This window comes from Notamacropus eugenii, chromosome 2 (genome assembly GCF_028372415.1).
Source record: "Notamacropus eugenii isolate mMacEug1 chromosome 2, mMacEug1.pri_v2, whole genome shotgun sequence".
In the NCBI taxonomy this organism is placed as follows: domain Eukaryota; kingdom Metazoa; phylum Chordata; class Mammalia; order Diprotodontia; family Macropodidae; genus Notamacropus; species Notamacropus eugenii.
The window spans coordinates 199,294,107-199,317,208 of NC_092873.1; the positions used below are offsets into that span (position 1 = coordinate 199,294,107).

The following is a 23,102-nucleotide window of genomic DNA, read 5'->3' on the forward strand; positions in this document are numbered from 1 at the left end:
TTTTCTTGTTCTGTCATGTTTGCCAATCTTATAGGTGTGATGTGGTACCTCAGAGTTGTTTTGATTTGCATCTCTCTAACCAATAGTGATTTAGAGCATTTTTTCATATGATTATAGATAGCTTTAATTTCTTCCTCTGAAAATTGCCTGTTCATATCCTTTGACCATTTATCAATTGGGGAATGACTTGTATGATTGATTATACATTTGAGTCAGTTCTCTATATATTCTAGAAATGAGGCTTTTATCCCCGAGCTTAGTTGTAAAAATTCTTTCCCAATTTACTACATCCTTCCGGATTTTGGTTGCATTGGGTTTGGTTGTGCAAAAACTTCTCAGTTTAATGTAATCAAAGTTATCCATTTTGCATTTCATAATGCTTTCTATCTCTCCTTTAGTAAAGAATTCTTCCCTTCTCCATAGATCTGATAAATACACTATTCCTTGCTTCTCCAGTTTATTCATGGTATCAATCTTTATACCTAAATCACGTACCCATTTGGACTTTATTCTTGTGTACGGTGTCAGGTATGGGTCTATGCCTAATTTCCGCCACACTGTTATCCAGTTTTCCCAGCAATTTTTGTCAAACAATGAATTCTTATCCCAGAAGCTGGGGTCCTTGGGTTTATCAAACAGAAGGTTGCTATATTCCTTGCCTACTGCATCTTGAGTGCCAAGTCTATTCCACTTGTCTACCTCTCTGTTTCTTAGCCAATACCAAGTGGTTTTGATAATTGCTGCTTTATAGTAGAGTTTGAGGTCTGGTAGCGCTAGGCCACCTTCCCAAGCATTTCTTTTCATTAGTCCCTTTGATATTCTGGACCTTTTGTTTTTCCAAATGAATTTTGATATTATTTTATCCAGCTCTAGAAAGTAATTGTCTGATAGTTTAATTGGTATGGCACTAAATAAGTATATTAATTTGGGTAGAATTGTCATTTTTATTATACTAGCACGGCCTACCCATGAGCAACTAATGTTTTTCCACTTACTTAAATCTGACTTTATTTGTGCAAAAAGTGTCTTGTAATTGTGTTCATATAATCCCTGGGTTTGTTTTGGCAGGTAGACTCCTAATTATTTTATACTGTCTACCCTAGCTTTAAATGGGATTTCTCTTTCTATCTCTTGCTGTTGGACTTTGTTGCTAATACATAGGAATGCAGAAGACTTGTGTGGGTTTATTTTGTACCCTGCAACTTTGCCAAAGTTGTTTATTAATTCAAGTAATTTTTTACTTGAATCTCTGGGATTCTCTAGGTAAATCATCATATCATCTGCAAAGAGTGATAACTTAGTTTCTTCTTTGGCTATTCTTATTCCTTGAATATCTTTATCTTGTCTAATTGCTACAGCTAACATTTCTAGTACCATATTGAATAATAGTGGTGATAATGGACAACCTTGTTTCACCCCTAATCTTATTGGGAATGCATCTAGCTTATCCCCATTGCATATAATGCTTGCTGAAGGTTTTAGATAGATACTGCTTATTATTTTATGGAAAGTTCCCTTTATTCCTACGTTCTCCAATGTTTTTAGTAGGAATGGATGTTGTATTTTGTCAAAAGCTTTTTCTGCATCTATTGAGATAATCATGTGGTTTTTGTTAGCTTTGTTGTTGATGTGATCGATAATGCTAATAGTTTTCCTAATATTGAACCAGCCCTGTAGTCCTGGTATGAATCCTACCTGATCATAATGTATTAATCTCGTGATAAGATGCTGTATTCGTTTTGCTAGAATCTTATTTAAAATTTTTGCATCTATATTCATTAGGGAAATTGGTCTATAATTTTCTTTCTCTGTTTTGTCTCTTCCTGGTTTGGGTATCAAAACCATATTTGTATCATAGAAAGAATTTGGGAGGACTAGATAATTTTTAATATGCCTATTTAACATCTATTTTTTCTCTCCTCCACTTTCCACTAGGAGAAAAAAAAAGGAAATCTCTGCAACAAATATGCAAAATAAAGAAAAAAAAAATCCCACATCGGCCATGTCCAAAAAAAAGTCTCATTCTGTACCCTGAGGCCATCACCATCAATGAAATGAATAATACCAAATGTGCTTCTTTCAAGGCAGTTTCTTAATATCAGTATTTATCTGTTACGTACAGTAGAAAATACCATGTTATTTAACTAAAGGCCAAAAAAAATGTGTAATGAAATCCAGAACATAAAATATATCATGAACTCTTTATGTACTTAATCAACAAATGAAGGTCACACACCTCCCTTCTCTGCAGAGGCAGAGGATTATGGGTGTGGATGTCAGACTTTTTTTTTTTTGACATGGCTAGTTTGGTAAACTATTTGTTTTTCATTTTTTTTTCTTTGACATAAGGAATGGCTCTATTGGAGAGATACAATGAGAAACGAAGGCAATATAAAAACAAAAGTATCAATACAAATTTATTTTTAAAACTTTTAAAAAGAAAGCGAAAAGGTTAAGACAAACAAGTAGTCAAAGCCAACATCAAGAACAAAGTGAATAATTTAATATGAATCAAAAGCTATAAGATGGAAGCTTGAGAAGCATTAAAATTAGAAGAAACCATGAAAGGAAAATATGGAAAATTTGTGGTCTATATGACTTAAAAGAAGTCCAAAACCAAGAAATTTTGGATACTATTAATATAACGCATGAGAGAAGTTACACTGAGGGAAGTGACAAATTCTATCTCCTCTGCAAAACTAGAAAGAAGCCTTTCTTAATAAAAGCAATAATTATTCATTCAAATACTTTGTAATGTTGCATGAATTACTAGCAAAGCTTAATCTCTGAAGCAAGTCTATCCTATCTTTCTTAAGGTGCCATATATGTATTACCAAAACATGGGAACACAAATGACATCCCAAAAATAGATCAGCTATACAGTTATGTATTTTTGTACAAAGTATTCACAACTTGTATCACACACACACACACACAAAAAAAAAAACCCAAACTATAAATAACTTGGTTGAAAAGCATAGTGAAGAGTTACTTCATCTTATGGAAATTTTCTCCAACAATATAAAAATGTTATTTGGATTCATTAAGTGTAAAATTCATAATGCGCTATATCAAAGAAGAGAGACGTTAAAATGAACCACCAAATGAAGACCACATTTGACTTTTCCAGGTAGGACATTAAAGACATGAAAAGCTGAATGAGAATGAATATATCAAAGAGACTGACTGGCTAACAGAAGTTCAAAATTAACACATAGGCATTACTGGTCTTAACATGCTTTTGATTGAGTAAAATGAACTAGACCAGATCTAGAAAGTATTCATACAATAATCCATACCATATTAACAAAATACTGGGTTTATTTCTCCAGTGCAGCTATAGGAACATTAATACTCCCTAAAAAAAAAAAAAAGATTGATATTCTCAGAGCACATGAAAGACAGATTAAAAATTTACAGAAATACTTTAGAACAAAGAGATCTCACTTCACTTCAACAGTAAGGACTAACAATGGGTATATTACATTTTGTTATCATCGTTCAATTGGTTTTCAGTTGCATCTGACCATCCATGACCCCATTTGAGGTTTTCTTAGCAAAGATCCCAGAGTGGTTTGCCATTTCCTTCTCCAGTTTATCTTCCAGATGAGGAACTGAGGCAAACAGGATTAAGTGACTTGCCCAGGGTCACACAGCTAGTAAGTGTCTGAGGCTAGAATTGAACTCAGAAAGATGAATCTTTCTGACTTTACGTCTGGCACTTTATCCATAGCACCATGTAGCTGCCTATATTCCATTAGATGTAATGAAAAGTAGTTGACAATGGGAAAAGCCTATGAAGGACTTAAGGTCGAAAAGTAAAGAACCAAAAGGTACTCAATAAGCACAATATCCATATGAACATAATCAACAATATGTTGATATAAATGGCTGAGTTATGCACATTTGTTAAAAGGAATAAGACTTGTGACAATTCTTCCTTGCCACTAGAAATTTCAGAAAGGTTATCTTTAAAGAGCCCAGTTTTATTGATTAATACAGATTACAAAATGAAGTGGCAGAAGCTACAACATACCACTGAAAGTTGAAAATTTTAGCATCTCTGGACACTATCAGGAGGCTAGAATTATCTGCTATACGTTCACTACTACCTTTATAAATTAATAAATGACAAGTTACCATACAATTACTGCAATCCTCCAAATATACCTGAGAGTTCAACAAATAAACTCTACTGGAACCAGAGCATCATTACAGACAGAACTACTGCTCACAGATAACACTAATCCATAAAAATTTAAGAACAATGATTTAAAATTGATCTCTATATTAAATATTCAAAATCACCAAATTATATGTGGAAGAAATAAAAACCATATGGGATAGGTATATGTCATTGCTATTCTTCTATTTGCTACTGGAGATGTGCCAAAGATACTTTCAGTGAGCCTACAGTAGATGTGCTTATATCTTAATATTTTTATTCAATTATAAATGGCAGTCATTTTATCCACTATGCAGAAATTCACAGAATATTAAACATAAAATAATAATAGCATGATGGTGATTTGTTCTCCAACTATTTCTACCTAAAATTCATTATAAATTGAGATAAAGATAATTAATGTTTATAAATATAATGTAAATATAAGATACAAATATTGCATATGCAAATGAGTAAGATAAAGTAATTAAAATTGCTATTGGGCTTTAAGATACTTGCAAAGTACTTTACATTGTAGTGCCAATTATCTACACTGAACTTCCTAACAACCTTGTGAGGTATGTGCTATTATTTATCCCCATTTTACCAATGAAAGTTTAACATTCTATCTACTATGTCACAGGACTTCTCATAATAAAACCATGAAATTCTGCAAGTAGAAGAATCTTAAGATTCTAGGTCTATTCTCATTTTCACAAATAAACTGAGACAAAGATTAAATAAATGATTTACCCAAGTGCTTTCAATTCTATCAAAACTTTGGGAAAGCATCTCACTTCTGGTATGTTATTAATACAAAAACAATTGGGCAGTTTAAGGCAGATATTAACTTAACATCAACATATTATTGTTTTTCTCAATCCTCATTCTTCTTGAACTCTCTCAATAAATTATATTTTCTTCTTTCTAGATTTTCAAGACAACACTCTGTGAACCTCCTCTTACCTCTTTTTTTGATTCCTCCTCAGTCTCCTTTGCTGGATCTTCATCATCCACCTCATGCCCGCTAACTGTAAGTGTTCCAAAGGGCTCTTTCCTGGGTCGTCTTCTCTCTACCTTCTATACTACTTCACTTGGTGTTCTTGTGAGCTCCCATGGATTTAATTACCATCTCTATGTTTATGGGGGCAACTAGGTGGAGCAGTGGATAGACCATCAGGCCTAGAGTCAGAGAGATCTGAGTTCAAATCCTGCCTCAGACAATTACTAGCTGTGTGATCCTGGGCAAGTCACTTAACCTGTTTGCCTCAGTTTCGTCATCTGTAATATAAGTTAAGAGAAGGAAATGGCAAATCACTCCAGTATCTTTGCCAAGAAAACCCCTGAGTCACAAAGAGTGAGACATGACAGTAACAACTCAAAAACAACAATACTCATGATTTTCAAATATACTCATCCAGGCCAAATGTTTCTGTTAAACTCCAGTCTCCCATCTCTACCTTTCACAAATCTTGAACTGGATATCCCATACAAATCAAATGGAATCATGTCCAAAATGGAATTCATTTTCTTTTTCCCTAAAACCTGCCTTTCCAAACTTCCCTATTAGTATTGAGGGCATTACCATAAACCAGCCCTCCATGTTCACAATCTAGATGTCATCCTCTACTCCTCACCATCTCTCATCTCCCATATCCAATCTGCTGCCAACACCTGTTGATTTCACCTTTGCAATATCTCTCAAATATCTCTTGCTCTATACTGCTACCTTTCTGATACAGGCTGCTGTAGCCTGCTGGTTGGTCTGTCTGTCACTCGTCACATCCTAGCCCAGTGCATCCTAAATTCAGCCACCAAAGTGATTTTGCTAAAATAAAGATCTAACCAAGTCATCCTCATATTCAAAAAAACTCCTATTGCCTCCAGGATCAAATACAAAATCCTCTGCTTGGTGTTTAAAGCCCTTCATAACCTAGCCCCACACCACCATTTTTCTAGTCATCTTATACCCTTTCATTCTCTTCAGTTCAGTGATACTGGTCTCTTTGCTGTACCTCTAACAAGACACTCCATTTCTTGGTTCCAGGTATTCCCTCTGGCTGTCCTCCATGCCTGAAATGCTCTTCCTCCTCAGCTCCAGTGCTTTCCCCACTGTTCCAACTAAAATCCTACCTTCTCCCGGAAGCTTTTCCCAATCTTTCTAAATTCTAATTATTTCCTTCTTATCCTGTATATAGCTTGTTTGTCCATGATTATCTGTGTACTGTCTCTTCCTTTTAATTATGAGATTCTTGAGGGCTGAGTTTGTCTTTTGCCTTTTTTGTATTCCCAGAGCTGAGCAGAATACCTAGAATTTAGTATGCATTTAATAAACAGTTACTGAATGACAGATTGATGGTAAGAAAATTCCCCAAGGAATTTCATACCATGTCACTGAAAAAAAACTGTGTAACAGTTATAGTTTATCTTTTAATGGCAAGTTTTAATTTCTACCAAGTTAATCAGACTAAGACAATATCCTGAAAACCTTGATCAGCAATGAAGTTTTTAATGAGAAACTCATTAAAAAATTATCCATCTCCCTCAACTTCCTGAAGTTTTAAAGTCCTACATTTAGGTTCCCTGCCTCCTTCTGCTCCCTCACCCCTGTACTTAAGAAATTTATGTGAAAAAGACTTATGGGTTTTGTTTGATTAGAAATCCTATACGAGCCAACAAAATGACCAGTCCATCCATCCCCACCCCCCGCCAAATAAAACTAAGGAAATCTTAAGATGCATTAATAGACAGAGAGTGTCCTGAACAAGGGAAGTAATCAAACATAAACATAAATCCCACCATAATCAGCAGTGGTCAGATAATACCTGGAATATTGTGTTCATTCCTGGGTACGTCATTTTTAAAAAGATATTAACAAGCTGGAGAGTATCCAGAGGAAAAAAAAAATCCAGAATGGTGATGTACTCAAAAACCATGTCATATGAGGAACAGAAAGTATGTATCAAAATAGGATGATGATATTTTCTAAGTATTCAGAAGACTGGAAATACAATGGCTACCTTGTGGTAAACTCTGAAAAGTACTTGCTGATAGTGATGCTTTTTTCTTCTCTGTACGCACAACTAAGAGTTCCTATTAATGAAAACTGCATTATTTGCTAAACTTGTAAGATTTGCTAATATTTCAGAAGTGTTGGGCAACTTTTCCCGAATATATCCCACCTAAAAATGACAGCCTATTTTTCTTCCATTTACTATGGAGTTCATCTAAAACAAGGACTGCCAACATTTGTAGTAGTAGAACAAACGTGAAAAAAAATTCAAGAAAGAAATGTTATTTTATTTTTACATTAAAAAATACAGCCTCCTACGAAAGAATTTGAAGTTAGAATATGTAATTTGAGAAAAGAGAGCAACTTTGAATAATTTATGACTACTTTTAACATTCATTTGGAATGGATAAAGATGAAGGTAACTGAAAACCACCTCCCACTCACACAATGATTCCCCTTCTACAAAATTAGTATCTTAATTTGACATTTAAGTTATCACTGTTTAAGTGTTTGGTTATCCAAGTTTTTAAGAGAAAATAAAATCTGTTCTAATACAAAAATATGTTTATTCAGAGATCTAATTAAGTCTCAGTTCAAGTTAGATTTCCTTTCTGTCATAATACAGGATCATAATAAACACCACCCACAAAAGTGTCAGAAACACATCCAAATGCAAATGCCAAAAAAGAGAAAAATTTACAAGTATTTGTTGAATTGCACAAAAGAACCCAAGAAAACATTAAAACCCAAGAAATCAAAAGGTATTTTCACCATCAGTTTCCTACCAGATTTTTTGGGAAGGGATAAGCTGTCAATGAAAATTCAGGAAAAAGTTTCAAGATGAAAATTTTAGAATGCAATAGTTGGCTAACCAAAGATTAAGTACACAATTTTTCTTTCAGGATTTACCAATTAATAAAACACAGAACCTTTACCCTTTCATGAGAAGTCACCCAAATTATGTGACAAGTAAGAACCCAAAAGTCTGGATCAATAGTAATAATTTCTTAATAAAAAATACATCCTAATTACTTTTACCTGTAACATTATTACTGTGGAACTGAAAGCTATTACCATAGTTTTTTCCCACCTAATCCCTCTGTCCTAATTTCAATATTCCCCCCTCCCTCTTTCCTACTTTAAAAGGACAGGTCTAATTCTTTCCTTATAAAACCTAAGGTGGAAACTTTCTTTCATGAAACCCTTTTATTTATTAACTCTGTAGTACTGTGAAAATGTTGTAATTTGAATTATTTTGTACCTGTGGTGTTGTGTAAATATTTCTGCCCCTAGAAAGTCACAAGAAGATCAAAGTCTGAGCATTCTTTACTTACCCGGAACCCAGCTTTTAAGAATTAGGGCATGTCAAGTAAATAAACTGATATGCCATTTAAGAAGCACCTATGTGCAAGGCACTCTGTTAAACGTTGGAAATACAAGGAATGGCTTTTTAAAAGTCCCTGTTCTCAAGGAGCTTACAAAATCTGATAGAGGAGACAACATTCCAATAACTATATACAAAAGAGATATATAGAGTATCCCCAAAATTTTAGTACATTTTTAAGATACTAAAGGTTTGGTAACTTAAAACTGCACTAAGACTTGAAAAAGCTACTAAAGCTTTTAATTGCATTAAGATTTCTGGGGACAAACTATTTATAGGATGACTTAGAAATAATCTCGGAAGGAAAGCAGTAAGGGGCTCGGAAAAGCTTCACAAATAAAACCCACTGCTGAAGGGCCGTTCCAAGCAACTGAGGTAACTTAAAACCTGTCTATAAACAGAACCACTCTGCTATCTATAATTAAGGAAAGCGATCCCCTCTCCAAACTCATTTGTCTCCACAGATCTGATCAAATTCCACCGAACAGCTCAGGTACTGAAGAAAAAAGCTACCCACCTGAAAAAGAATCAAGAGTCTATCAAGAAGCAAAGCTGCTAATCTGATGGAAGAACCTCCAGTGCTGGGATGGGGGGTAAGGAGCAGGGGGAGCAGGACTAAGGCATCGCCCTCACGCCAAGTCCCAGCGTTCAGGAAAGGAGCTGGGGGAATCGCCTCTTCTTACGGGGGAAAGGGAGTCGTACCCGTAGTGGCTTTGGCGGCCGCCCCCAGGCGTCTGCCTCGGCCTCCCCGCCGGGAGCGAGCCCCCGCCACCCCTCCTCCGGGCTCACCTCCAGCTTGTGATTAATCTGGGACACGGTCTGCGCCTTGTGGCAGAGCTGCGCGAAGCAGGAGCTCAGGCTGGTCATCTTCTGGCGTCCCTCGTAAGTGATGTCCGCCTGGTCCGGGTCGATCTCGCCCAGGAGGAGGTCCACGTCCACGAAGGCCTTGTCAAACTCCTTCTCCAGCACCTCCAACCATCGGAACATCGACACCCCCCCGGGGGGCACCCCTGAGGCGCAGGAGGCACCCCCGGAGACCCCTCCGGGCCCCGCCGAGCACGGGCCGCCCGCCGACATGGCGCTGTTGAGGGCCTGCCCCTCGCCTCTCCCGCCGACCCGGCCACCTGCCCGCGGGAGGGGAACAGCCGGGACCGAGCGCTCCGCGAGCGCGCCGCTGCCGGTCCTGCGTCCCTGGCCCCTCGCGCAGGTAACGATGGGAACCCAGCTCTAAGGGTGGCAAAGGGATGAAGCAGAGGTTGAAGCAGCTACGGAGGAGGAACTGGCTAGACCGCGGGTCGGAGTCGCACCCCCCCACCCCCCTCCCCCGTCCCCTTTGCGCACGCGCAGAAGCAATCCGCCACTGGCGCCGGAGAGGGAGGAGTGGGGAGGGGCAAAGGTCAGCCCCTAGCCTGTGATAGGCTTCTGACAGGGCCCAGCCTCTCCGTGGCCATCTTGGGTACTGGCAAGTTGCGGGATGAGAACTCAACGCAAGAGTTGGAGGTGTTGAGCGCGTCACTGTCTACGTGGGAAGGCATGGAGGAAGAGCGACAGTGTCCACGTCGCGTAGGAGAGTAGCTTCCGTCCATCTCTTCCTCTGTCAGATCCCAAAGTGGTAGGGCAGAAGGGGGCGCCGAGGCTAGAGCGATGAAGTACCTTCTGCGCGTGCGCGGTAGACACGTGTTTTGGTTTTTTTTTTTTTTTTTTTGTCCTATCCTGACGTCGTCACGCCTCTTCTCCCGGCCAGGTGTTCTCCCCAGGGAGCTTCAGTTTGTTAGCCTGTTGGACATCTGCCGAGCATCCTTTGCATCTTTTCCAGCCCATCCCCATGCTTCCCTTCGGGCGGCGCAGAGTGGGCTCTTAGTACCTGGAAGCCCCGGGAATGCGCCGCGCGGGCTCGAGGGCTGCAGGAGAGGGAGCATCGGCCCAGGACAGACAGCCCGCGAAGGCTGCGCTGCCGGTGATCCCCAAGCGGAGCCGAGACCCTTCGGGGCCGGCTATGGGCGAGCCCAAGAACCACGGAAGTGAAGGGGACTTGAGAGACCCTGCCCACCCCCTTCCCCGCTTCTTCTCGGATGTGGAAACTGACAGCCCCCGTGGTGCCAGATATGCTTCGACGGGAAGTCGCGGAGCTGGTATTTGGACTTCATTCCTCCGATTCCGAAGAGGGCGTTTGCCGCTGGCCCGCATCTGCCTCCCACTCTGGCAGCACTTTTTAGAATGTGCAGCGCAGCTTTGGTTTGGTTTTCAGGAGGGGGACAGATGAGCCCATCCTTAAAGGAAAACGTGTTAAAGTTATCCCTCTGTACACTACAATAAAACAAAACTTGGGAGAGTTTATCCTTTCCTTTAGTTTCAGAAACAAAGTAATTTAGACACTACTTGTGAACGAATCATTTCCCCAACCCTGACTTGTTTTTTTGAGGCCCAGGCAGTTTGATTATAAAATCGCAGGAGTGGTAATGTGGTATACAGTGGGTAGAGAGTTGGCCTCCAAGCCAAGAAGAGCTGAGTTCGGTCCCTCTAGTGACTCATGCTGGCTGCATGACTCTGCATGTGACTCAATTTCCTCAGTATTCTGAGGCAACTAAGATTATAAATTAGACAGAACATGCTGACCTGCACCAGTAGTAGTTTCCTCACCCAGAAACTGTTCTTACCAATGAAATCACAGGTCCAGTCCCTAACTTATGGAGAAATGAATGTCATATATGGATGTTACCTTAATTTTTACAAATATTAGTCAATATTAGTATGTAGGTAGTAGAGGGAGGGGGAGTAAAAGCATAGAAGAGAAATTGAAGAAAAGGATATTGTAATGTCGCAGATATGTAAGGCCAACCTATGGAGAGGACTGTTGTATGGCTCAAAGTATTCAGAACAAACATCTCTAGCCTCTTCTCCTACTTTAATTCCTTCCAGGAAGGGAAGCAAAATGTTCGGGCCAGAAGACGCTAATCTACTATCTTCAAAGACAGGGAGTACCAGGTTAGAAGTATCTGATCACTTTGTCGTTTTGGGGGGAAGAAGGACTCTAAGATCTATATTCAGGGCCTGACCCCTTCTTCACCAAATACCAGTTTCCCAGTGAAAACACAGAAAATAGCAAAGGAACTCATTTATTCAAAGCACAGCAAAGCAGAAGGTATACAAATAATATACAGCACACAATTGAGAATGAAGGGGCTTTGTCTTTGGGAGTGAAATAACCCAACCAAGAATGTGTTTTATCTCACTGAAGAGATAATTCCCCCAAACCTCTAGTATAGCTAGCTGGAGATAGGGAAATGCAAGCTCTACTCATGTGTTTCCAGAATTTATTCCTGGAAGCTAGGAGTACCTGAGAGGAATTAATGCTCAAAGACTTGAAGCTTGGCCAGTCCCAGAGAGGATGGATTCTAAAGAGTTCTGAAGAGGGATTACTGAAATGTGGAGCTCTCTGCCTCCCACCAATTCCACTTTGTCCATCATGGAGGGTAGGGCCTTCATCTCCACCAATAAGGAGAGAATCTTGTACGAATGGGCTTTGGGACAGGGATTATAATAATTTGACCAGCACCCATAAAAATGAAACTGTAGAGAAGTGAGTGCTACTTAAGTCTTATTCTTAAGCCTCATGAGGTACAGATTGTCTTGTGTTCTCAATGGCCATGCTTGCAAGGTGCAAGCTCTAGAAGGCTCTGCAAAGATAGTTTTGCTTATGGGTCCAGAAACAGCATGTATCTGTTCTCTGAAAACAAGCTTTATTAAGTTCTGAGGAGTTTGTCACTGTCAGCAGCAGAATAAAAAATAAATTCTGCCAAAGCTTCTAATAAAGATCACAAAAGGGTAGGAGTTTTGATCTGCCTTGATAGAGAACCTACACACTCAAAATTACAGATTTTTTAAAATATCAAAGTACAAGTGATGACTTGGATTGATTTATGTTATCTTGCCAACTTGTTCAGTACCTTTAAAACCAGCAGCAAATCATGGAAAGAAAGTTGCAGGGAGATTGAGTAGGGAAGAGGAAAGAGGTAAAGGTACATGATGAATATATTATACTGTATGGCCATTTTCTCCTTCATACTTCTCCCCTAAACATTTTTGTTTAGTTGAGTTCAAGTCAAAGCTTATTTTGAAATTGGAAAGTTGTTACACAATGATAAAGGAGAATCTAAGTGTTAGCAAGGGCTATAGCTAAGACTACATTCATCAGTGGCAAACAAAACAAAATTAAAACAGGAGAAAAGAGGGAGGGAATTACATGGCAAGAGTCTGACTACAGAGGCCATTTTGCTGTGAAAGAATACTGCCTGGCACTTGGCTCTACAGGGTTGGAGGAGAAGGTGGCCCTGAATGACAAGACACTAAACATGGCAGCCTTCCTCTAGACTGCTACCCCCATCCACCAACAGGCTGACCAGTACTCTGAGGAAATCAGACTCCAGACAACCCCCTACAATTAGAGTTGGCCTAGGTTAAGTGATTATGGAAGCTACAGTTATTAGAAAGAAGGTACTAGAATTAAGGGGGAGTCAGGAAAGACTTCGTATAGAAGGTGAGATTTTAGCTGGGATTTGAAGAAAGCCAAGGAAGACAGGAAGAAAAGGTGTGTAGGAAGAATTTGCAAATGGAAAGATGGAGTATCTTGGAGGAACAGCAAGGAGGTCAGTATCACTGAACAGAAGAGTATGTAATAAAGTGTAAAAGGATTGGAAAGGTGGGAGGAGAGCAAGTTATAAATGGCTTTGAATATCAGAGGATTTAACATTTGATCTTGAATGTGATGGGGAGCCACTAGATTGTATTAAATGGAGGCAGGAGGGGTTGACATCTTCAGACTGGTCAAACCTTAGGAAGATCTGAGAGCAAAGTGGAGGATGGACTGGAGTGAGGAGAGACTTGTGACAGGGAAACCAACCAGCAAGTTTCTGCCTGAGGTATGAGGTAGAAAGGACCTGTACTATAGAGGTAGTAGTGTCATAGGAGAGAAAGCGGTATGCACAAGAGATGTTATGAAGGTAAAAATTGACAAACCTTGACAATAGATTGGATATAGGGGTGAGAGAGTGAGGAGTGGAGGATGAAGCCTAGGTGGCAAACCTGGGGGCTAGGAGGGTAGTAGTGCCATCAATAGTAATAAGGAAGTTAGGAAAGGGGAGGGTATAGGGAGGAAGATAATAAGTTCAGTTTTAGACATGTTGAGTTTGAGACTTTTATGGGATGTCCAGTTCAAGGTGTCTGAGAGGCAGTTAGAGATGGGAGATTGGAAGTTAACAAGAGACATTTGGCCTGGATAAGTAGATTTGAGAATCATGAACATAGAGATCATCAAGTGAAGGAGTATAGAGAGAGAAGAGAAGAAGGCTCAGGTCAGAGTCCTATGGGCATGATCTGGATAAAGATGTAGGAAAGGAGGTTAAGGAGTGGCCAGATATTCATCCTTAATAATGGCAGAAAAAACAGAGGCTTGGATGTTTCTTTTTCATACTATGCTCCTTTTTTCCTGATCTCCCCAGTTAGTTCCCCTCAACAAAATTCTTCTACTTTTACTTTGTATATATTTTATATTGACTTATCTGTGTGCATATTTTCCCAGCAGGAGAATGTAAACTCTTTGAGGGTAGAGATGGTTTTGTTTTTGTCTTTGTCCCTTCAAAACCAAACATAGGGGGATGGAACCAAGATGGTGGAGTAGAAGGACCGACCTGCTTTAGCTCTTTCCCTGTAGCCCATAAAATACCTGTAAAAAATGGCTCTAAACAAATTCTAGAGCAGCAGAAGCCACAAAATGACAGAGTGAAAGAGATTTCCAGCCCAAGACAGCCTGGAAGGCCAACAGGAAAGGCATATTGCACCAGGCTCAAAGTGGAACAGTGTGCACCCCAGCCTCAGAGTGCAGCATGGACAGGACTGGAACAGGCTTCAGGGTATGGAATCATGGACAGCAGCTGTGGTTCCCAAATTTCTGAACCCACAAATGCCAAAGACAGCTTCAAAGGTCAGTAAGAAAACTCTTTCACCTGGATAAGAGGAGAGTGGCATCTGGCCCTGGCCCCAGGGTGGCAGCAGCCACTGCGGCAGCAGCATCCTCTTTTGGAGCCCTTGGCCTAAAGACCCTGGGAGAATCAAGTGGCTGATCTGGGTCTCAGATATCCATAAACACTTAAGAGTTCACCCTAACTATCTGCATTAGATAAACCAAATGGATGCAGAATGCCTATTGTCCAAAAACTGATACACAATTGGACAGACAGCTCATTGATCTGATAAATCAGTTTTGACAATCACTGCTAATAGACAGTGAACTGGACCCAGAATTAAATGAGGGGAGCAGGCTACATTATCTTTGAGAAGTAGCACAGTAGTTTTAATGACTCCAAGCTTTACCCTAAAACCAAAGATTTACCTCTTAAAATCAGTATTCTTCCAGTTGTACTGTATAGTGACAATTCATAGAATGCCACAGTGTTTTTAAGAAGATTTAAAGTTGCTGGTCACCAAAAAGGACAATGGAGAGGTTCATGGTGGACTTGCAACATAATACTAATGAACGAAGAGGAGAGTAATAAATATAAATAAGGACCTGCAATACTTAAGAAAGAGATGAACTAATTAATTATGTAGTAAGAGCTGAAGGACGATAGGTGAACATCCTCCATGTTCTGTTGGTATTATCATTTCGAGAGATCTATGTGGAGATCCTTAGCATAGTGAGTAAATCACCTATGGAGGATTTATGAGAGAACTTGGACAAAAGTCACATAGGACGATTTGTACCATTGGATATAAGGAAGCTGTTATTTGTGTCATTGGACAGATTACTCACATCAGTGAAATTATAAATCTGTTGAAGTATAGTATTAATAGGTTTGTAACATTCTTTAAAGTTGCAGAATGCTTTCATATACATTACCATATTTGATTTTCTTAGTAGCCTTTCAATATAGAAAGTGCAAGTATTGTTTTCACCTCATAGGAGAGGAAACAGTCCCAGAGTGACAATATCACCTATTAAATGTTTGAGTCAGGATTAAAACCCAAGTCGTCTGGTTCCAAGTTCAGTGGGCCCAATATTCTACTAGTTGTGGAATAACCCCTTCTTGGTATAATCCAACTCCTTGGTATTGTTATACCTATTTTTACTCTCACTGTTTCAGGGTATTGTCATATTGTCTCTCATTTAGCACTGTGTAGGAGCTATTTTGTCCATATATAGGTGGAATCTAGAAATGAAGGGACCAAAACAGATGTAGCAAATGCATGCAAACAGTACTTTATTACTACTACACTGGTTATATGAAAATTCAGGTGTCTCAAGATGTTGCACTAGAAAACAGAAACATGTTCTAGTGCTGCCATCTGTTGCCAGCACATACTATCTGCATCTGCTTTTATGCCATTCTACTTTGGAATTTAATTTCAAATCAGTTCAACATTTACTAAGAGTTTCATATATGCAAAGAGCTGTACTAAGAGCTATGGGAGAACAATATTGTTTAGATCTATAAAAGGTATATAATCTTAACCATGTATGTCCTAGGTCAAAGAAACCACCATCCAACCCCTTTGTTTTATTAATCATAACAACTCAAACCTAGGGAGGTTATGTAGCCTGATCATGGGGTCACAAAGAAGGCTAAGTGTCAGAGGCAGGATTTGAATCCAGGTCCTCTGACTACAAAGACAATCCTCTCTAAATTGTTCTTTGTTGTTTGCTTTCAAGAGTACTTTTTTCTAGAAGACAATTGGAAAATACTAATAAATGTGGTGAGCACCAAATAACAGTACACACACATGCAAATAAAGTTATCTTAGCATACAGGAAAAGACTGTTCATATTGAAATCATTTGTGAATCAACTGTCTTATGTAATGAGACTATTGACTAATTAGACCAAAGCTCAAAATCAATATCAAATCAGAAAGAGAGGTAGGATAAAAACACCAGGGCCAATTGCAGCATCTCCAAGCTAACTTATTCAGGTAAGCTGAAAAATAGGAAATAAATAAAGGAAAAGACATTGAAGGCCACACAAATTTAACTTGCGTTGGTTTTTGTTTTTTTTTAAGTCACCTAAGCTAGGAAACACTGAATCTTTTGCAAAGCAGAGAAAAGTACTAGCTAGGGCAACATCAGTTTAGAATTAAGAGTAAGAAGTAAAGATGTTTGGACTAGGTACTTCCTCAAATGGAGATTTCAGAAACAAACTATAGGAGAAGACTATGGGAATGGAGATATCTGTAGTGTGAGAAGGGCACTGGTACAGAGGTTAAAAAAAAGTAGTCTGGAGAGTTAGGAACTGAGCTAAAGCCTCCATTGGAGGAAGTACCCATGCCCATGCTTACCAGGCTACTTTTCCACCTTGCCATCACAAAGGCATTTTGATCTCCTCCCCGCTTTTCAGTATTATGTGTTTTCTTCATTAGATTCTACGTTCTGTGAGAGCAGAGACTTTTTTGCTTGTATTTGTATTCCTAGTGCTTAGTACAGTGGTCATAGTGAGCACTTAACAAATGTTTTATCTAATCTAAAGTCATTTGCAAAAATGTGTTGGAGAAGGAAGATAGAAGATTCCAAGTGGCATCATTCAAAACACAATGAAAAACAAAAGAGGGAGGTGGGGACAGAGACACAAGCCTAATGCACACTGAGACTCATAAGAACTGAGGCCTGAGAGGACCATGTGTAATGCCAGGATCCTTGAAGTGGCAGAGAATTTCCTGTCCGTTTACTATTACCACCAGAGTTGCTGCCATCCACTGTTTCTCTGCCTAGGCTCATCATTGTTGGCCAACACCTCTTATTCTTCCAATTCCAGTGACACTAAGAGTATAATTCCCCCATCTCTAACTGCCACTTTGGATCTTCATCAACACTACCTTTCCAAGTGTCACAGTCCAGGTCTTCTCTCCTTCCCTTCTGTGCTATCTGGAGCTCTCATTCCAGACTAATTGAACTTCCCTTCCCTTTAGACCACTTCTTTCCTTTTGTTTGTTCTGTTTTTCTGTCAGTCACAGAGACCTGGCTCCCCCAGCAGTCACTGTATCTCAGGCCATCCTCTCTAATACTGGCTGTATTTACTTTTTATATCTACCTGACACACTAGTTTTGGAGGATATGTTGATATACTTCTTAATCCTTATTTCCATTTCTAGACTCTCCCCCTTCCATCTTCACTTAGCAAGCTTTCCTCCTTTGAGGTTTACTCTATCTAAAGTTTTCACCTAATCTTGGTTCTTGTGGCAGATATCTCCTATTCACATGCTGTTGAACAGAACTGGAAAAAGTCATGCATCCAACTTGACTGGACCTACTTCAGCTGTATGTTTGCTAACCTCACTTGGGACCTCACTTCAGCTTGGAATTGTTTTTACTCTTCCTTACTAATTCTCTATCCTGTTTTCCCTAATGATAGTCCCAAATCTTTTCACTGCATGCATCCTTGATCTCATTCCCTCTCATTTTCTGCAGCAGATTGCTAACTTAATCAAATCTGTTGCAGTTTCATGATGTGTTGTGGTGGAACTGTCTCAAAGAATTCAGTAAGACCTTCTCTAATCCAAGTATAGCATTCATTGAGATTGACACCTCTCGTGGAGTGGGCTAAGTTTCTAGAGGAACTAGCAACTTCAGAGAGAGAAAAATGGATTTTTCTAGGGCAAAGATGCAGTTACATAACAGAAATTATGAATATTAAAAAGGTAGGAGGGGTTTGTTAAGGGATGAGATAATAGGGGAGGCAACCCAGCCACAGTGGAACTGTGCATGTGATTACCCACAATGCATACAAAAGAACCCATTTGGGAGGAACATATGTATGATAATGATATTATAATAAGCCTCTCTACTTTATAAGTTCACTCTAGGTTAGTTCTTTACTATTACTGTGCAGGTGCCTACTTAGGGAAATTGTTTTGGGGTCCACATTCTGCTTGGAAAACCTGATGGATAGTTAAGTTTTATGGTCCTGTCTTGGGCTAAATGGATGATCAAATTCATGACTTTACCTTCATTAATATGTTATTTTGATCAAATGAACTACCATATTTTCTCACATAATCATCACAGATTTTATGACAATTTTTGCGAAAAATGGGGTGTGGCCAGTATGTGAAGCTTTTAAAAAATTGTGCTGGCATACTTAAAAATAATTTATTACTAAATGGTCTTTGGTGCAAGATTCGGATGCATGGAATACTCATGAATGTGTTACAATTGGGAAGTGCAAGTCTTACTATATCACATGACTTACTCATAGCAGCTTTACCTGCCTGCCCATTCCCCTTCCGCCTACCGCTCTTCATTGTATTGGGTGACAACACTGTTATTACTGAGGTGCTCTAAACAAACCACGATAATCAGCTTTTGAAAATATACTAATGATGATGTGAGTATGCTGAGAATTCTAGGCTTGAGGCCCACAACGCATGAGAGATAAATGCGTATCCATACGCCACTGGCAAATACATTACTCCTCTGTTTACCTTTTGAGCTGTGTGACAAACAAAATTATACCATGCAACGATTACCAGAAGAAAGGTTATAAACAAGTTATAGGATTTAGAAAAAAACAACAGGGCATGACGATTATGTGGTGGGATCGATTATAGTGACTATATCTTTTTTTTAACAAAAGAAAAGAAAAAACTTTTCCTAAGCAACATTTTAATACTGTTGTATCACTAGATGGCAGCCAAAGCCAGAAACATTAAAATCCTCAATCCCTACGTTTTCCAAAAGGAGTTGTATCTTTGGCCATGGATCTAATTTAGCAGTTCTCAAACTTTTGGGGCTCAAACTCCTTCAAATGCTTAAAAATTATTGAGGATCCCCTAAAAGTTATTGTTTTTGTGCGTTATACCTCTTGATACTGTATTTGAAATTAAAACATCTTAGTATTACTATGAAATTAGTTTTGACCTCATGGACCCCTAAATGGAATCACCGGACTACATTTTGATCTAATTCATCCTTCTATTTAAATTTAAATTGCCTATGGGGCAAAGTCCAAAACATCATATATATATACCCAATGAGGATGGTACATATAATTATAAATCCCTCTTATGTATATGTCAAAAGGTACTTTTGGGGATGGGGAATTGGTTTTACTCTCTTTGATTGCCTTAATTCACTAAATTAGGTTCTAGAGTATTTGTTGTATCAATAAAAGTTTGTTTAAGGCCCATTCATCTCTTCTCTCATTGCTGATATTTACATAAGGATTCTGGCAATGAGGATGGGGTCTGTTAACTCCATTCTTAAGTGTTTTAGGCAAGCAATTGGATACAGCCTACACTCTAAAATTTGACAATACATGCCCAAAATGATTGCTTTGGCACAAAAGGAAGTTTTGGATCGGTTCATTTAGGATTCTTAGGAAAGTTGCTTTGCATAGCCCCAAACAAAGAAAACAGGGAACTCTAAGCAGAAGCATAGTATCTTCTAGACCAGTGGTGTCAAATTCAAATAGAAAGAGGAACTTCTACATTATAATAAGAATCCATGAAGACTTCATCTTGATTCAGAAAACCACGTTATCATTATCCATATTTGATTTTATTTTTATTTATCTTGTTAGATATTTCCAAATTACATTTTAATCTGTCTCTGGCCAATGAGAGAGTATGGCTGCAGATGGTCTAGGAATCCAAATTTATGCCATAATGAAATCCTTCAGTATCCTTTCTTCATCTAAAACTAAGCTATTTTATATTTCTGTGGAATTGTTAAAAGCACACTTTTCACCAGTGACATCAATCATTGCTCTAAGATGTAAATTTCCAGGAGAGAATAAGCCCAGCAATTCTATTGCTGCTTTTATTACAGAACTTGTCTCAAACATTGAAATGTTAGGGATTTTTAAGAAGAGGAATTGTTTTGTATGTTGTGTTGTCCCCATTGCAATTGCTCACTATATATAGCTGGGGGAGGGGAGGAAAAGAGTTTCTCAACACTCAGGTATGTATGAGCCAGTAAAGCCTAAAGTAAATTCTTTTTTAAAATATCATTTTCTTTATTATTATGACAGCAATCAACAAACATAAACATTTCAATATACCAAGAAAAATGAGTCAGAGGATTGAGTCAGAAACTGAATTTTTGTTACATAGTTTATTTTTTATGAAATATTATCTATCTATAACACTTAACAAAACATTTCCAAAAATTTCTGTTGAGTAACAAAAAAAAATTTTGTTGAAAGAAACTTTATCTGAACTGTTGCCATCGTGCTTCTTAATTCTCAAGCAAACTAGAAACTATGGAAGATGATCAAAGTAAACATCTAGCATTGGAATTGAGGCCATCAATATTAGCGTGAATATTCTTTCAGCTGGGTTTTATGACTGTGAGTCACACAATACGAAAAAAACAAATTAGAAAGAATTTTAGTTACAAGTCACCCAAAGTCTAATGTCGAGGTAGGTGCATAGTGGATGTGAGGAAGCTGCAATGTATTAATAATGAAAAATTACACTGAAGAAATAGTGTAAAAAAGATAGCAGAGAGAAGTGTGTCCAGAAAAGGAGATTGTCTGGTCATGTAGAAAGAGCAAGAGATAACTTTGTGTTCCTTTGGTATTCATTTAATGTCAGGAGGTGTAAAGGAAGTTACCCCAAATATTAGGTAGAGCCTCCTGCCCCAGTGGAAGGTTCATAGATCAAGGACAAAGATTTCATAGGATAAGAAAGAATGCTTCATTGATGAATTCACAAATGTATCAATACATTTTCCTAGCAACTAAGGTTGTTCCTAATATAGAGCAGCTGTTTAATGAGTATTTGTTGAAGTAAATGGAATCAGGATAGAGGATTACCTGGTAATAATAAGCATTGCAAGCATTTACTCTAAATTCATCTGACTTTGATCTTGAAGACTGTTAGGATGGCTCAACCTTGTGACATACCCTGATATCATTGATTTGTTGAAAGAGTATGTCCAACAAACCTTGCTTGATTTCTCAGAGTTCAACCTGTTACTTTCTATTCAACAATACTGATCCTACGTAATTATTAATAGAGTGATATTGATGGGGTGCTTGGTTGCATGTACTTGGGCCCCAATTCTAAAATCACGTTTCTCTTTAAAAATCACATTTCTCCCTAGCCTCAAAACACTGTCCCAGGCAGTTTCTCCCCAGCCCAAGGACACAGCCTGCCCTAGCAACAGCAGTTATCTCCCTTCCTGCTATAGCAGCCAGCTGCACCTACAGAACTCATTAGTTTGAACCAACTATGTACTGGGTCATAATGACATTTACTACTCACTGACCAATCATATGTATCCTAGACTTGGACATACCTATACTTCCTTACATTAATCTTCTCTAACAAGACATTGACCAGAGAAGCCTGATTTTTCCTGGTCAGCCCTGACCCTTGGTCGACTTAGTGATATTTCAGGCCTAAAACCACACCTCCAGGTAGCCCCTCCCTGGGCTATTTCCCAGTGAATTTTGGGTAAAATACCTGTGCAGTAGATATCAAAAGAGCATGTTCCTTTAAGAACTGATCACTCCTTAACCACTTCCTAATCCCACTCCAAAACACCTAGTTAGCATATTTGGTACAAGTGATACTATAGAATATCCTATATAAACTTTCCCTGTATCCCTTTAAGGTTACAGGTTCCCTAAGAACTCTCGCCTACTGAAAAGTGTAATAAGTCTTTACCTTGATTTCAACAATGCTTGAGTTCGTGAATTCTTCTCCAGACGACCTGCCCCTGGTACCCCCATCATTGTGACACCCGCTTTCCAGCCCTCATCAACATCCCATGACCTGACTTTAAACATTTACTTCTGAAGACCTAAAAGACAAAGAACGTGTTTTAGAAGCGTCCCACTCTTCACTCATTTCTACCATAAAGATTTTTTCTTTTCCAAGAACTGCTGATATCCACTATGATAACGGAAGTCATATAAGAGAGGTCTCTCTTTCCTTTGTGGGTTGATCAACTCTGAAAACATTTTTCCAAAAGGGATATAGCCACACTATTAGAAGCATTACCTCCAGAGGCATCTGGCTTGGATCTCTTTTGGCCACACCTATGGAGGAGAAATCAGACACCATAAAAAGAGAAGTAATGATTTTTCTGTGACCATTGGAAGTGCTGAAATTACCTCCTACTTCTGTATTCACCAATATAATGCAGAGATCACCTCACAAAAGGTATCCCTGTCCTCTTTAAAAAACTGTTAGCTAAAGGGGAAGGAATATTCCCAATGTCAGTCATAATTAGAGCAGGGCAATTTGGGTTCTGCTCAGGACACTGAAACTTGTAAGTTGCAGACAGTGCCTGAAATCCTTCAGCAACACAAAAACAGTTGTGTTTGGTAATTAACTGAAGTTAATACTGCAAAAGAATACTTAACTATGGCCCAGGCAAACTCAACCTGTCTCTCATTCTACTCCACCCCATAAGCCAACTCAGTAGTGGTATCTTCCATCACATCTACTGGCAGCCAGAGTGCACCACTTGCCCCAGATGCAAAAATGACTGGTTGTAGTGCAAGGGCAAAAGTAAGGCAGGTCCTGTGGAGCTGTAGGGGGCTTTAG

At 38.9% G+C, this 23,102-nt stretch overlaps 1 protein-coding gene across 1 annotated transcript in view; it reads right to left on the bottom strand.

The window, feature by feature from the left end:
- GOPC (golgi associated PDZ and coiled-coil motif containing) overlaps positions 1 to 9,897 on the bottom strand; it is a 43,583-nt gene extending 33,686 nt beyond the window's left edge. Inside the window, exon 1 of the mRNA XM_072643142.1 lies at positions 9,352 to 9,897. Within this exon, the coding sequence (XP_072499243.1) occupies positions 9,352 to 9,639 (288 nt within the window). The 5' untranslated portion in view covers positions 9,640 to 9,897. The remainder of the gene's footprint in view (positions 1 to 9,351) is intronic.
- Between the last annotated feature and the right edge of the window lie 13,205 nt (positions 9,898 to 23,102).